Source organism: Triturus cristatus, chromosome 9 (genome assembly GCF_964204655.1).
Source record: "Triturus cristatus chromosome 9, aTriCri1.1, whole genome shotgun sequence".
Lineage (NCBI taxonomy): Eukaryota > Metazoa > Chordata > Amphibia > Caudata > Salamandridae > Triturus > Triturus cristatus.
Window position 1 is genome coordinate 883,398,307 of NC_140592.1, and position 16,129 is coordinate 883,414,435.

The 16,129-nt window shown below is 42.5% G+C and overlaps 1 protein-coding gene across 1 annotated transcript in view; it reads right to left on the reverse strand.

Annotated features, from left to right (window-relative positions):
- Nucleotides 1-16,129, reverse strand: part of LOC146799016 (cholesterol 24-hydroxylase-like) — a 275,481-nt gene that overhangs the window by 165,664 nt on the left and 93,688 nt on the right. Inside the window, exon 5 of the mRNA XM_085626413.1 lies at nt 3,405-3,491. Coding sequence (XP_085482539.1) covers nt 3,405-3,491 — 87 coding nt within the window. The remainder of the gene's footprint in view (nt 1-3,404; nt 3,492-16,129) is intronic.

Here is a 16,129-nt window from a genome sequence, read left to right on the forward strand (position 1 = left end):
CCCTAATGGGTATCTCTAAGGTGCGACCAAGCATCCCCGGTGGTCTGGGGGGGCCGTTGTGAAGATGAGGCAAGCTAATGCCCAGAGTTGCCGAGTGTGGTCCCTGACTGGAGTAGGCACCGAGGCGAGAATTATCGAGCCTGCTGACCCTGGTCCACGACCCTGCCGCGTCGGGAATCGAACCCTGGTCCCGGGCCGTCCTCTGCTTACGGGTTGAGTAACATTAGATGTAAGAGGACCATAACTAAACTAACAACACATTTCCTTGAACAAAAACATACGGAGAAAGATATGAAGTGGGTAGTAATTGATAAACCCTTTGTTCCACGGAATGTTACAGATGTTAAAACATTCCTGTTTAAACACGAACAAAGATGGGTCTACAGATTAAGGAGCGACACACAGGGACACACAGGGACTGAATGATGCGATTCCTTGGTATCATCTGAATAGCTAGGAGTGATCGGCCCAAAATAGAGTGGGAGAAGAATCATGAAAAAAACACAAGTAACTTTAGGAGTAACATAGACGAATAATGGAGAAGAAATCGCAGGTAGAGCTATTAACCAAGGAGGAGCAGTAATTTGACCAAGATATGAACCTAGGTTTGGTGTAGCTGGATGACTCTGGGTCAAGCATTCCAACATAGGACAGAAGAATAGACACCATCTTAGGGAAGGATGAATACAGCTTTTGGGCTCCAATTCATAAATAAGGGCACTTCCCCTGAGAAAATATAAAGGAAATAACCACAGGCTTGTGAGTTAAAAAAGGGTTTGCAAGGAAGATTACACACACATGTGATGAATGAAGACCCTCCCGACATAGTTGGGACAGAAAACAGTGGGACCAGTAACCTCCATTCATTTTTTACAAAGGTAGCAGAACTACAACCAGATGGGTGGTCCCCCTGGACTTTCATGTAATACTAACATCTTTTTAGATAACATATGCATGAACCCGGTCTATGCTTAACAATGGGGGAGAGAGACTTAATACGGATATAAAAAGAAAGAGTGCATGTAAACACCTTCCAAGAGGGCAAGGATAGAATCCCACTGGATTACAGCTCCAATAAGGAAAGAACACGTGTCAAGAAATGAAGTAGACAATCCTTCCCGTAGTGACGTAGCGGTCATGCGACGGGAAATGATCTGGAGACTGGTTTCCTTTAAAACAGATTGCCAAAACACTGAGATCTATCATTAAAGGGTGAATAAAGGACCAAATGGGCGACAATCATTCCTTGGAGTAGTGAGTACTCGGATTTAGTGGGATGGGGATTTCGAGCCAAGTAGGGTTTTTGGAAAGGAGACGCCAACCAAAGCTTGTCCGGCAGATGAGAGATGGGCCATAGACGTACAGCTTCTCCATAAATGAGATTTTTCTAACAATCATACATTTTAATTGTAAATAGCCTTTTTCTAATAATGAGGTGTGGCACTGTTCCTAAATAGGGTTTGCGGAAAAGCGTGCGATGAGTAAGAGCACAAACACTTATCTATGGAAAAGAGTGTGAGTTAAAGCTGAGTGAGAAATATAATAGCAATCTGTGAATTGAGCAATTCCCAGGGGCATGATAAGCCAACATATAAAACCTTATGATTTAAAATGAATGCTCTGAATTTATATGGACAAATAAGGGAATTATTTAATTTGAATTGGAGGAATTTCCTGGAATGTTACTACAACGGGCAAGTATAGTAAACACGAAGAACCTCATTTAGAGAATATTTGTGGAGGGCAGAAAACAGGATCTATATCCTGAGGAATGCCAATGACCCCTAGGAGGCAGATGAATTTGGCCGAAACATGTCGATAAAAGCAGAAAGGGTGATAGGGCCGTTACTTCCCTAAGTACACTCAACACACATTTATTAACCCTATCAGGAAGGACCCAGGAATAAACAAATAGAGAGGGTATCCACCTAGATAGTTTTATCTTATTACTGCCTCTGCAAAGTGGATCCCTTTGTTAGATTCCCTTGGTGTTAAAAATTGTATAATTAGGATTCAATGGCTAGGTATAGGATGCACAACTAAAAATGCCCTTCGCAGGACAGGCATCCAGATTTCCTGTGCACACAGTCAGTTGTCACTGGAGAGGAAAAAATGGATTAGAAATTGCGAGTGAGAAGAGTGATTGCATTTGTAGTGGGCATAAATGTACATTGGAATGGGTAGGGACATTCTGCATGCAAAATGGCTTACACGTGGTTACCTCCCAGGGTCAGCCTTTAACTTATATACTCTTATGAGTCAGCACAGGCATAATGGGTTATGCCTGGGCTTCTACTGGTTTTGCATTGGCAGGTGGAAATTCTGTCTGGGTTTTTAAGGCTGTATTTTGGCCTTTGAGGCTAGGTCTAGGCATTTATATGGTCGTGCATAGGCAAATTATGACTGTAATTAGCATATGATGGCTCAGCCAGGGAAATTGGGTTTGCACCGAAGCACTTGAAGTTAGTTGTAAGAGGATGAGAATTGTAGCTGGCGTATGATATCTGTTTCCCTGGTCTATGATGAATGTTTTTTGTGGTTCTGCCAATAGAGCATCATCATATCGTCTATAATGCATTTTTATTTATGTTACTGTACAATTTAATTTTTTATTATCACTTATTGCAGGTTTTTACATTTCAGTGATGTTACTTTCGTTAATGACACCAGACTCAATGATGTGTGACATCACATGGTCACGAGGGTCAAAGGCCATATAATGTCACTTCCTTTAATGTCATTGGGCCAATGGGCATGCAGTGTCACTTCGCCAACCTCTGGTATTTTGAGGAATCATTATCCATTAGGTCAGCCATGGTCCTCCTTGAAAATTACCAGTCCAGCCCAAACTGGTAGGTTGAATCCCTTTTGCAAGGGAAAAGAAGCAACCCTAGACCAGTTACTGCTTTATTGGTCCTTATCACAGAGGTGCAGCTTGAGCCATTGGCACAGTGAACTACAGGCCCCACATCTAGGCATAGCCATAGCACTTAGGAGATCACACTAAAAAGGAATGCTTGAATTAATTTCAGCCAATGGTAATTATTTTGTGCTCACGCTGCCATATGACTCAACAAGGCTGAACAGTCAAGGGGTTGTTTTTGTTCCTGTTCAGAGGAGCTCTTGTCTAGCAATCTGCCAGGACCTTCCTGGACATAGAGTAATCTATCTAAGGTTATTATTGGTCCTTCATGGCACAAATGGGTTCAACATGATTGAGATTAAGTCAAGCATTCCATCCATCACCTTTAGTCCTTAATTGCTGCTTGAGTCAATCTCATGTTTCCAGTTCAAAATCCAAGATTAGCAGGTACATCATTATCTGTTTTCCAATCTTAAGATTTTGAAATAACACATACATTAAAGATGTTATTTGGTTCAGTCTATAAATGTTTCTGCCTTACGTCCGACTGAAGGCTGGGTCCATCATTCTTCGCTGCTTGTGCCAGTTATCATAATTGGTTTCTGTCAGCAAACCGTTTCCTAGACATCTAAGGTAAAAAGGGATGGGGACAAAGCAAAGACAATAAAATTAATAATATTTGCATGTAATTATTTGTGTTGTGCTAACAGCTAAGAATGCAGTGTATTCAAAATGAGCTGCCTAAGTAGAAATGTTTTAGACAACTGAAACCATCTTGATTGCACTATACATTTTGACTTATATTGCCTTCATCAACTAAATAAAATCACATTTCTGCATACTGACTTAAAACCTAGGGCAAGTTGTGATCAGTGATTTGCCCTGCAGAATTGGGAAAGCTCTGTGCTGAGGACAAACATCATAGGAACTGCATCCTACTAAAACGAAATTATTATCCATAGGTATACTATGAGAACACTGAGATTTCTATATTGTGCTACAAAAATACTGTGACAAGAATATTGACTAAAAATATTGTGAAGGTAAGTATATAGGAAATTATATAGCTTAACTACATTTAACTCAGCAAATATGTGCTTTCATAATGTATATCTGAAAAGTAAGACGATATTGAGTTAACAGCAGTACAATTATACTTACATATATATATATATTCAAGATAAAAAGGGTTGAATGCTTGTAGTATCAGACAGTATGAGAATCACGGAATTACAAAAATGAAATATGGTCGCAAACAGTTTTTCATAATATGCACATAACGCAGTTTAAATAAAAGGTACAATAAGAAATTATGTATAAAATATTGAGGCGCAGAAATAGGTTGTAATTTATTAGGAACTGTCTTTTTCAACCTAAACTGCATTAGAAGAACTGAAAATAACGTTCTAAAATGGCTGCGGTATTTACGTTGTATAACTGGATCATACACTGTTGTGAGATGGGATTGTCCTTTGTTAATGTCTATGCCCATATACTGCTGTTCTTTTGTATGTAAAATGAACTTTATGTGTGGCTTAGGCATCGTGAACAAGGCCGTGAGGTAACGGCCGAAACGCGTAGGATGTTTTAAAATAATAAAAATTGCCAGATAACTAACCTATGTACATATACATACACATACACACATATCTTCACAATATTTTGTTAGTTGATAGTCTGGCTACCACAATTTTGTAACACAATAGTTTTGTGGTGGATATTATGATATAGAGCCAGTCTAGATCCCAAGAGGCATCAACATTTGTATCTCTGTCAGCTGCTAACATAATACATTTCAAAGACATGAATCTAACCGTTAAAGAACTCCACAGGATTGTTTCTAAAAAACCTACACATTTTGAGTGAAATAGTTGAATAATATCGACCAACAAGAACCCATTTCAATGCAGAAACAGGACCTGATTACGACTCTAGGTGGTATTTATCGCACCTGATAAATAACTATACCACGGGCTACGTTATTTATCAGGTGCAATACAAAACCCCAATTACGATTTAGTGGGGATTAACATGCGGATTTTGGTGTTGAAGGCACGTAAATCTGCATGATACGGTAAATATTGTATGCTTTTCCCCATTTGACCTGCCGAAATTTAGCTGTGATTGAAATATTTTACACATCCGATTATTATCGGATGCGTTAATACAACAAAACTCGTAATTCCGACCCTTGCATAAACAGGGGTTTTCACTCGGTTTGGTGTAATCAGGCACAAAGTGACCAAAAAAGAATTACAATTACAAATAAGAAAGTAAAAATAAGAATACAAGTGTCGAAACGAATCTGCAGTTGTTACGAGATAAGACATTTCAAAACGAGACAGTCAAGCAGCTCGAGGCTCAGCTCCCGGTGCTCGAATATTGGTGGGAATTTGGCAGCAGAGAGGGTGGAGTTTGTCAGCCGTTGAGCACCAAAAAGATACCAGGTCAATGGAATCATTTCCACAGCCTAGATTGAATAGGATGTGTGAGGTGGGATATAATGCTGCTCAAGTCTAACAGTCTCTTGTACGTACTGGCACCTAGAGAACGAAAAATGGAGTTTAATGATCCATCTTGCATGATAACCTTCTGATAGACAGAATACATATCACTCAAGTAAGAAACTGACATGCACTTCTCTGCACATCATCTTCTACAATTGTTTGTCTATTGATGCCTTCTGTGAGTGAGCACTCGTTTGAAAATCAATAAAAATGTTTACAAAAAAGAATTAAAAAAAGGAAAAACTGATGGGTTAATGTGTTGGGGGTTGATGTATTAGTACTATTATATAATTTGGACCTGGAAGATTAGGAAAGATGTAATGGTGGGCAATATTATACATATAAACTGATTGGCTCACCAAGAGACAAAATAGGCCTTTCCATGGGTAGAGAAGTGGCCACAGTACAATGCAGGTCAGAGTAGAGCACATGAGTCCAGAAAAGGACAACATCTGCAAAATCTGCTACAAATGCAAGCTTTATTTTCATATGTTGAATTTAAGGATGGGCAACACAATTGAGTCCAGTCACATGTCAATTTCCTTTTACGGACTACAAAGTCTTTCTAGATCTCTGGCTATAAGGACCAATATTATTTAACCACATATAAAAATTTCCAAATCCACTGCGCCCACAGACACTGTATTCTCTCAATCTGCTTCATGATCAGTCATCTGATGTTTGCTTTTATGCTCCACTTTTTCAATAAGAGAGCAATATATTCCACTAGAGATGTCATTGATTCTATGTAAGGACCAGAGACTCAGATTATGTCTTCTTGCTTTATTTTAACAGTAGCCATATTAAAGTTTCACCATCACAGCAAACATCAAACTCAAAGAATATTAATACCATGGAGCGACCATGAGAAGGAAAATGCTACTTACCCAGTATGCATCTGTTCTTGGCATACAGAGATGTAGAGTCATATGCTTTAGCATAGATCACCATCTGGTGTTGGGTCCGGATGTTTGCACTTTGTTTGTGTTTGAAGAAGTCTTGTAGTCACGAGGTAGGTGACTACTCCTTTCGGTGATAGTGCGCATGGGCATCGACTCAATCCTTAGATTGTTTTGCCATAAAGGGTGATGATGGAGTTAGTAAAGTAATAAAAGGAGATGTCCATGTAAATTGTATCTAAGTAAGATATCACGGCAACAGGTAAATGTACCCGGGGAGGCGGGTGGGTGCATGTGACTCTACAGCTCTATATGCCAAGAACAGATGCATACTGGGTAAGTCGCATTTTCCGTTCGAGGCATATGAGCTGTAGATCATATGCTTTAGCATAGACTATAATGCAGTTATTTCTGAAGCGGTAGCTAACCTGTAGCAGTTGCAGTGGTTTGAAATAGTGTTTGTAAAACTGCCTGGCCCACACTAGCTTGTTGTTTTGCTAATACATCCACATATTAATGTTTTGTGAATGTGTGTGTGGTGTAGACCATGTTGCAGCTTTGCAGAGGTTATCTATGGGTATGTTTCCTAAGAATGCCAAAGACGCCCCTAGTTTGCATGTAGAGTGCACTCTAGGGAGAATTGTTAGTGTGCGTTTAGCTTTGATGTAGCATATTTGAATGCACTTAACTATCCACTTTGCAATGCCTGATTTTGATATGGGATTGCCTTTATGTGGTGGAGCAAAAGCAACAAAGAGTTGTTTGGTTTTCCTAAAAGGTTTTGTTCTTTCTATGTAGTAAAGTAATGCTCTCTTAACATCTAATGTGTGAAGGGCACATTCTGCCACTGAATCTGGTTGAGGGACGAATACAGGCAGCTCAACAGATTGGTTGATATGAAAGGCAGAGATGACTTTAGCTAAGAATTTGTGGTTAGTTCTAAGAACCACTTTGCTTTGATGTATTTGCAAAAATGGTTCCTCTGTGGTTAGTGCCTGAAGCTCACCAACTCTTCTTAGAGAGGTGATGGCTATAAGGAAGGCTACCTTCCAGGTGAGAAATTGTATTTCACATTTGTGTAATGGCTCAAATGGTGGACCCATGAGTCTTGTAAGGACTATGTTGAGATTCCACACTGGAGAAGGTGGCAGTCTGGGAGGAATGAGTCTTTTAAGTTCTTCCATAAAAGCTTTAATAGTGGGCACTCTAAAAAGAGACAAGTGCTGTCTATTTTGCAAATATGCAGCTATTGCGGCGAGATATAAGAGTATGGATGTGTACGCTAAATTAGAACATTGTAGGTGTGATAGATAAAAAATGATGTCTTGTATTGAAGCATCTAGTGGGTCGATCTGATTGTTGTTACAATAAACAACAAACCTCTTCCACTTTGCTGCGAAGCATACTCTTGTGGTAGGGCGTCTAACCTCTTTGATAACATTCATACAATCTGGCGGAAGATTAAGGTATCCAAACTCTAGGATTTCAGGTGCCAAATTGCAAGGTTGAGCTGATTGGGATCTGGAAGTCTTATCTCTCCATGGTTCTGAGCAAGAAACTTTGGGGGGAGGTGTAGTTTTTGGTGGGGAACTATTGATAGCTCCAACAGAATTGTGAACCAGTGTTGTCGGGCCCATGTGAGAGCAACTAGGATAAGCGTGCTGTTTGAGTTTCCGAACCACTAATGGAATGGGTTGGAGAGGAGGAAAGGCGTAAGCAAATATCCCTGACCAATTCTTCCATAGTGCATTGCCTTTGGGCAATGGGTGTGGATGCCTAGACGCAAAGTTTGGGCATTTTGTGTTTAGGTGGGTGGCAAACAGATCTATCTCTGAGAAGCCCCACATTTGGAAGAATGGGAGGAGAACTTGAGGGTCAAGTTCCCATTTGTGTATCTGCTGTCGTTGACGACTGAGCAGATCTGCAACTTGGTTGTCTACTCCTGGAAGATGTTCTGCAAGGAGATATATTTTTTGAGGTATGGCCCATCTCCAGATGCTCTGTGCTAGCTGTGAGAGCTGGAGAGTGTGCGTCTCCCCTTGCTTTTGTATGTAGTACATCGCTGTCATGTTGTCTGTGCAAATCAGGACAGGTTTGCCTACTAGATGGAGTTGAGAAGCTTTCAATGCTAGAACAATTGCTAGCAGTTCAAGATGGTTTATATGGATTTGTTTTTGTTGAAGAGTCCACATGCCCTGAATGGCATGTTTTCACTGTATGTGCTCCCCAACCAGTGAGGGATGCGTCCCCTGTTAGCACTTTCTGTGGAACCGGATCGAGAAATGGACGCCCCTTGGAAAGGTTTTGTATGTTCTACCACTGCAGAGAGCGAGGAGTACGACCAGCTATCAACACCAGCTCTGATAACTGACCTTGAGCCTGATTCAATTGGGTTGGATAGCATGTTCTTCTAACAGAGATAGACCCTCTTGCTTTAAGAGGGTGAGATGCTCCTATGACATTACATGTGCTCTTGGAAGAATATTTGGGGGAGTGCTTGTAATCTCCAGGCAGTAACCATATTGGATAATTTGTAGTACTCACTGGTCTGAGTTGATTGAATTCCAGACAGGTAGGAATTGGGAGAGACGTTCCCCGACAGGAGTGGAATGATCGGGGGGTATCGGAGGGAAGTCACTGTTTGTTTGCGGAGGAAGTGAGTGTGGAATTACCTCTACCTCTTCCCCTACTGTTGTTTCCTCTAAAACCTCCTCTAGAATAACCTCTGGATGAGGGGGATTGATTGTTGCCCTTGTAAGAGGAGGAGGCATTGTCAGTGGACATAGTTTTTGAGCCACCCCTCAAAAATGAGCAGCGGAAAGAACCTCTACTGGTAGGTAACTGTAAAGCCCCTATGGACTTTGCGACTTCAGTGTCCTTTTTCATCTTTTCCAGCATAGTATCAACAGCTGGGCCGAAAAGATGCTCTTTGTCAAAGGGTTGGTTAAGTATGGAAGTTTGCACCTCTGGCTTAAATCCAGAGATTCTGAGCCAAGAGTGTCGCCGTAATAATATACTGGTGTTAATTGCACGAGATGCTGTGTCTGCTGTGTCTAGTGCACATTTAATGGAGGTGTTGGTAATAAGTTTCCCTTCCTGAATAAGGTTGTGGGCCTTAGATTTGTATTGGTCAGGCAAGTGTTGCAAGAGTTTCTCTAGCTCATCGTAATGAGCCCTATCATATCGAGCTAGCAGCACCTGGGCGTTGGCAATGCACCAGTTGTTTGCTGCCTGTGAAGCTACTCTTTTGCCTGAGGTATCAATAAGCTTGGACTCCTTGTCAGAAGGAGGGGTCTCTCCTGTGGCTTGCGAGTTAGCTCTCTTGCGTGCGTTGGAGACTACAAGAGAGTCTAAGGGCAGCTGTCCTTTAATATAAATAGGATCGGTAGGAGCTGATTTATATTTTTTATCCACTCTAGGTGTGATTTTTCTTGGCCTCACAGGATCCTTAAAGACCTCGGCTGTGTGTTTTAACATGCCTTTCAGCATTGGCAAGGTATGAGTAGTTCTTTGCGAGGAAGAAAGTGTCTCAAAGAGGAATTTTTTTTCTAAAGGCTCTTTATGAAGTTCTACCCGATGATAATGAGCAGCCCTGTTAAGGAGCTCGAGATAGCCAATGTTGTCATAAGGTGGGGAAGGTCTGGGGGGATACAAATCAAGGTCATTATCTGTATTTGGATCTGTGTGGTAATCTTCCCAAGCATCAGTGTCCTGATCCTCATCCTCTTCATCGTGTGGGTCAGGTGTAATAGGCCTTGGTGGTGCATTTAATGGTGTAATAAGTAAGTTAGAATTAGGAGGAGGAGAAGGAGGTGGAATATAAGGAGGAGAGGGGTTAGTGCCCACATTCTTCCTTTTAAGAGGGATGTGATAGTCCTCTGACAAGTCAGCTTTCCGTTTCTTTGGAATGGTTGCTTGAATATGTCCTATTTTAGGGTTTATAACCAGCTTTTTCTGTTTTGGGTCGAAAGTTGACTCATTAGATGGAGACTCTTTGGGGAGAGTGTCTTTGCCTTTCCGTGGAGATTTTGGCACCGCTGATTTCGGCTCGGAGTGTTTGGGCTTCGAGTTTCTCGGCTCCGAGTCTTTGAGGTTTTTGACTCTGAGTCTTTGTCCTTGTAGGATTTCAGCTATGAGTCTTTAGCCTAGGAATGCCTCGGCTCCGATTCTTTAGGCTTGGAGGGTGTCGGCTCCGAGCCATTTGGAGTCAAAGGTGGAATCTTCAGTCCCAAAGGTATCTTATGTGATGTTGCCGAAGGTGTCGGTTCGACATCGGAGCTGGGCTGGGTCGAGCCAGAAGGCTTCTCTTTTTGTTTCGGAGTCGGGCAGGAGGGTGGGGCATTGGAAACTTTTTCTCGGTGCCAACCTGAACCCGAGGGCGAAGGAGGGACTGGAGCCTTGGCCTTATGTGGAATGGGCACAGGGGGATCTGTACTCACGGCACACTGACCCGCAGTGATGTCGTCCTCTTCTTCCATGTCAGAGTCGGCTTCGGAGATCTGCTCTTCTTCCTATGTCTCTTGAGCTGGATGTTGGATACCGAATCTTCTCGGAAGATGTCCGGAATAGAGTCGCTCTGATGCTGGATTTTGTGGCACCGAGACCTACGATCACAAAGTGTCTTTTTTGATCAACACGCGTTGCAGTCCTTCTCGTCGTATTTCCGGGACAAGCAGAGGTTGCAGACTTCTTGCAAGTCGGTGCGTGGAAATTTAGCACGACACCTGGGACATAGATCAAATGGAGTCCGTTCCATCGACTGCTAGCGCGGTTGGCACGTGTAGGCCCGACGGCCTGCCTCGAGTTTTCCGATGGAAAGTTTTTCGAAGTGAGACGATGCGCGTCCAATGAGGAACCGAGAGCGAGAACAATACCGTCTAGGGTAGTGGATTGCGCATCGAAGGGTCTCAAAAAAAGGTACCGGAGCGCAGCAATACACATCTGAACCCGATGGCGGAAAAAATACAATCTAAGGATGGAGTTGATGCCCATGCGTACTATCACCGAAAGGAGGAGTCACCTACCTCGTGACTACAAGACTTCTTCGAACAAAAACAAAGTGCAAACATCCGGACCCAACACCAGATGCCGATCTATGCTAAAGCATATGATCTACAGCTCATATGCCTCAAACATACCTATTATCTTTTCAATGTATTTGTTCAATTTATTGTGGTTTCAGCCTGACGCAGACACTTGTCGGCAATGTCAATATCCTATTCTTGGTTGCCCTTGTTTAGGGTCATCTAAGGGTGGATAACCCATTTGATTTCTTACTCTGACCTTTGTGCCTTTCTCCCTTTCACCCCTTGCACTGCCCTTCTAATTAATTCCGTGTTGGCACCATTTATTAACCCACAGTTGTGGCACACATTTAATCAACTGGGACTTGTGACACAGAGCCATGGCCAGTATTACCTCATAGTAATAAAATTACTTTAGCCAGCTCCCCTTCTGGGCCTGGATTACACTGTCCTTGTCTGTACCACAGTGTACCTTTAGGCAGTTGCGTCAAATGCAAACAGAGACAATGCACCCTATTACAATGAATGCGCTGTCCCTGGGGCAGCTGCAAACTCATGCTGCCTCCAGCGCAACTAATTCAGTGAAATGTGGAGCAGCTGCTTCAAAGCCAATCCCTATTTCTCTGTGCAGGCAGGAACACCCCTGTACTTTAGAGAGGGGTTAGAGATCCCGCTGTAGGCAAGTGCAGTGAGTGTCTGCAGAGGGAATGTCTGGGGTGCTCATGAGACTCCCTTTTCCCCCTTCAGAGGGCACCCCTCAGGGGTGCATAGACAGCGCACCACCTTTTTGTGGCGCACTGTCATGTCATTGCGCCTCCCAAGAGCATGTTTTCCTCTGTGCCCGTGTGTTGGTAATAGGGGGCAAAGGAAAGGTGATTCCCTAATTTGCCTGCGGCCACAACTCCATGTACACGAGGGGATGCCCTTTCAGGATAGTGCTGACTCACATGTAGCACCAGCACTTTCCTGAGAGGGCACTGTCTCCCACAAACATCTGCTACCCGTTCTGTAATACTATAGTGCCCTGAAGGGGAGAGACGCCACAAGAATCCCCCCCGCTAGAAGACAGGGTTTTAGACGGAAATCTCTTGGAGAAATCCATATCGTTGATATACAAAAAACGTATCAATAACATGTCTGACCCCCTTCTCCGACTCAGAGCTAAATGGGAACATGATGTTGCGGGACGGGAGGATGAGGAATGACTTGAGGCCTTAGAAACTGCCATCTCCTCTAGGCTTAGACTTATACAGCTGAAGATACTCCACAGAATATATCAGAATATATCTTGCAGGACCGATGCTGGTAAAGATGGGTTATTGCACTGAAGCTGGATGCATGAGGAGATGCGGGCAGGAGGGCACCTTTGTGCATGTACTCTGGGAATGTACGATTATCCAGAGGTACTGGTCTGAATTGGTGGAGTGTTTGGAGCAAGTAAGGGCAATAAGATTGATTGTAACATCAAGCTATGTCTCCTAAATATAAGGGATCCTATAGACTTAAACACTAAAGAGAGAATATGGGTGACACTTGGAATGACAATTGCCAAAAGGAATATAGGAATATTGTGAGATTGTGGAGGGCGCAGGAACCACCAACACTGGTAGCATGGGGAAAAGACATGGACTGGTGTATGTTGACGGAGAGGACAGTGTACAAATCCAGGGGGTGTCCCAATAAATGGACACACATTTGTGATAAATGGAATAAGTATTGAGGAGGACATTGTGATCCCCCGCAGCCTAGACTGAGGGGTGAACCGGGTAGAATCACCATCATTTGATCCACTACAAACTGTGTGCAATAGGCTATGGACTCAGGTTTGTGGTTAATTATGTGCCAGCAAAACACCTTTGGAGACATATGTGTGTACAATGTCTATACTGTATAACCTGGTCACTGATTACATATGTGTCTTTATGAAAAATAAATATTTGTAATATATGTATAGCTAAAGATTAATGGAAGAAGACATGGGTAAATAGGTGTCTAAATACAGTGATGTAATATCTGACGTCATCAGCAGAGGATTGCGGTCGCGTGAGTTATAGTTGCCTGCACTAACTATAACGGGGGAATTTCATTGGTTTTTTACGAGGGAAATGTCCAGCTAACTATAACATGTGTGAAACCTATGGTTTTTTAAGTGAATTTGCAAGGTTTTTTAAATGCTAATTCCTAACTATAACGTGTGTGAAACCTATGGTTTTTTCAGTGAATATATATATATATATATATAAAACTGAAATGCTGATTTCCAACTTCCACGCGGGCGATGAAAAAAGACAGCAATCGCCCGCGTGGAAGTTGGAAATCAGCATTTCAGTTATTTGAATTCAAAACGGAAGTGGGTCTGCTTCCTGTTAACGAACCCCCTCGTCGTAAGCAGGCTGCGGCTTTCAGCCATCTCGTCCAAGGAATCCGGAAGGATATATATATATATATATATATATATATATATATATATATATATATATATATATATATATATATATATATATATATATATATATATATATATATATATATCTCCCTGCAGGCACAAAAAGGGTGAACACTGCCCATAGCACCCCAGGGGCAAAATGTGTAATACAGCCACTGACCGTCAGAAGATTTGTCTTCTACCTGTTACGCTCCGCCCTCCCCTACCTACTGCCAGTACCCTCTGCCTTACAAACCAGCCTTCCGGGAGGTACGGCTCTTTTCTTAACCCTATCTTGTCCACCTTATAAAATGCCCTATCTCAAATGGAGCTTGGTGTGCAAGAATAACTGAATACTCTAAATAATCATGACGACAAATTTACAAGGAGAGTGCTCCTCCCTATAAAACCTAAGAGATGGCAGTTCAGAGTACCGGCAATAATGTAATGGTGATTTGGTGACTGGGACGGAAGTGGATAGTGCCAGATTAATTTCTTAATTAGGTATCATGTCGCAAGACCCTACTATGGTAACCCCTGTAGACCTAACTCAGGAGGAAGAGGACATTTTCATCTCTGGGTAAAATAAGCCTGTGGTGTATCAGGCTATACAAAGGTATGTTCAGAGGTACATCTTGTAAGACATTGCAGTACTAGTTGAAGAGCGTAACTATCCACCTCAAGTAATAATCACAATCCTTGTCAAGGTGACCCACTAAAGTCACTATATGAAATTGAGCCACATCCCCTGATAGCTACGGCACAGACAAGACAAGCTTAATTTAGAGGTAATGTGAAAAGTATTTATGCAATACCAAAACAGTAAAAAGTCAAGACACAACACAAGAATAATCCCACACAAATTTCAATAAATAAAATCACACCAAAACGCCAAAAATCCAATAAGGGGAACCGGGGATATGAATTTTTACGTTTTAGGATAAACATAGCGCCCACTGAGGTCAACTGGTTGTGGTAGACTGGTACCTAGTCATGATTTGAGGCTGAACGCAATAGAGTGCGGGTCGAATACAGAAACCAAATTTGAACTGGTCAGAAGTTTTACATTTAGAGTTAGTCTCTTATACAGAAGTCTAAACTTTTTAGCAGGGCAACTCAACAGGCTCTGGGTGAGAAGAGCTCCACGATTTACTGAAAGCACCGGCTTATTCCCCTAGTACAGATGCCCCAAGATGGTTTGATGGGCATTGCTCTCGGGCCCTTAGAGACCTAAAGTTGGCCCTTAAAAAGTCCCAGAGAGACAGGGAACGGGTGGACGCTAGCCCCAAAATCTATAAGCTAGCCGTTAAGGGACGATAGGGCTAATTACAGCTGAAAGCCTGAGAGGAGTTAATAGAGGCAGCTGAGTTAAAGGACTTAACCCGTTTTTGGAGGGTCATTAATAATCCATTCTTTAAAGACTCGAATAAACCGGGGTTAAGCCATAAAATTCTACCTGAGCAATGGCAGGATCATTTTGAGGGCCTGTATAACCACCCCAATATAGCAGTGCAACCTCAGGTCTCTATCCTGGAGCAGAAAATTGACCCCATTACCTTCTCTCTGGACAAGGTGAGACCAGGAATTGAGGGCCTCTCGAGGAACAAGGCGCAGGGACCAGATGGGATCCCGCCTGACCTCTTCTGTGGTAATATAGAGGTATGGGCGCCGTTCCTAGTGAGGGTATTAAATGCGGCAGTAGCATCAGTAATGCCAGCATCATGGTCTACGGCCATTATTGTCAGCATCTTTAAGAAAGGAGATAGGGACAGTCCACATTGCTATCGCCCCATATCTCTTATCGATGTGTCAGTGAAGATTCTGGGATGGGTGATTTTAAACAGGTTGTTGGAATGGGCGGAGGTCAACCATATTAAAACGGATGTGCAGTATGGGTTTCGACCTGGTAAATCTACTGCAGACCAATGCCTCAATCTTTATCTCATCGCTGCTAAATATACATAAGTCAAATCAGGGTGGTTGTACTTAGCGTTCATGGATCTTACGGTGGCCTTTGACCGCGTGAACCGTTGCAAACTCTGGTCACTCATGGGAGAGCTTGGAGTGGATTGGGCAATAATTAACACTCTAATGGCCCTACATTCGAACACCACAGCAGCAGTTAGATATACACAGGAGGGGAAAACAACAGATCATTTTAATTGCTCTAGCGGGGTAAGACAGGGTTGCATATTAGCGCAGTTTTTGTTTAAATTATATATCAACGGCTTTGACCCTGCCCTGATGGCTTTACAAGTAGATACTCCGAGGATAGGCACAAGATCGGTCCCTGTTCTGCTCTATGCAGACAAAGCAGTACTCCTCGCACGCACCCCAAAGGGGCTGCAGCTTTTAATAGATGGTTTCGTGACTTTTATGAATAAGATGGATTTGTCCCCTAATCTAACCAA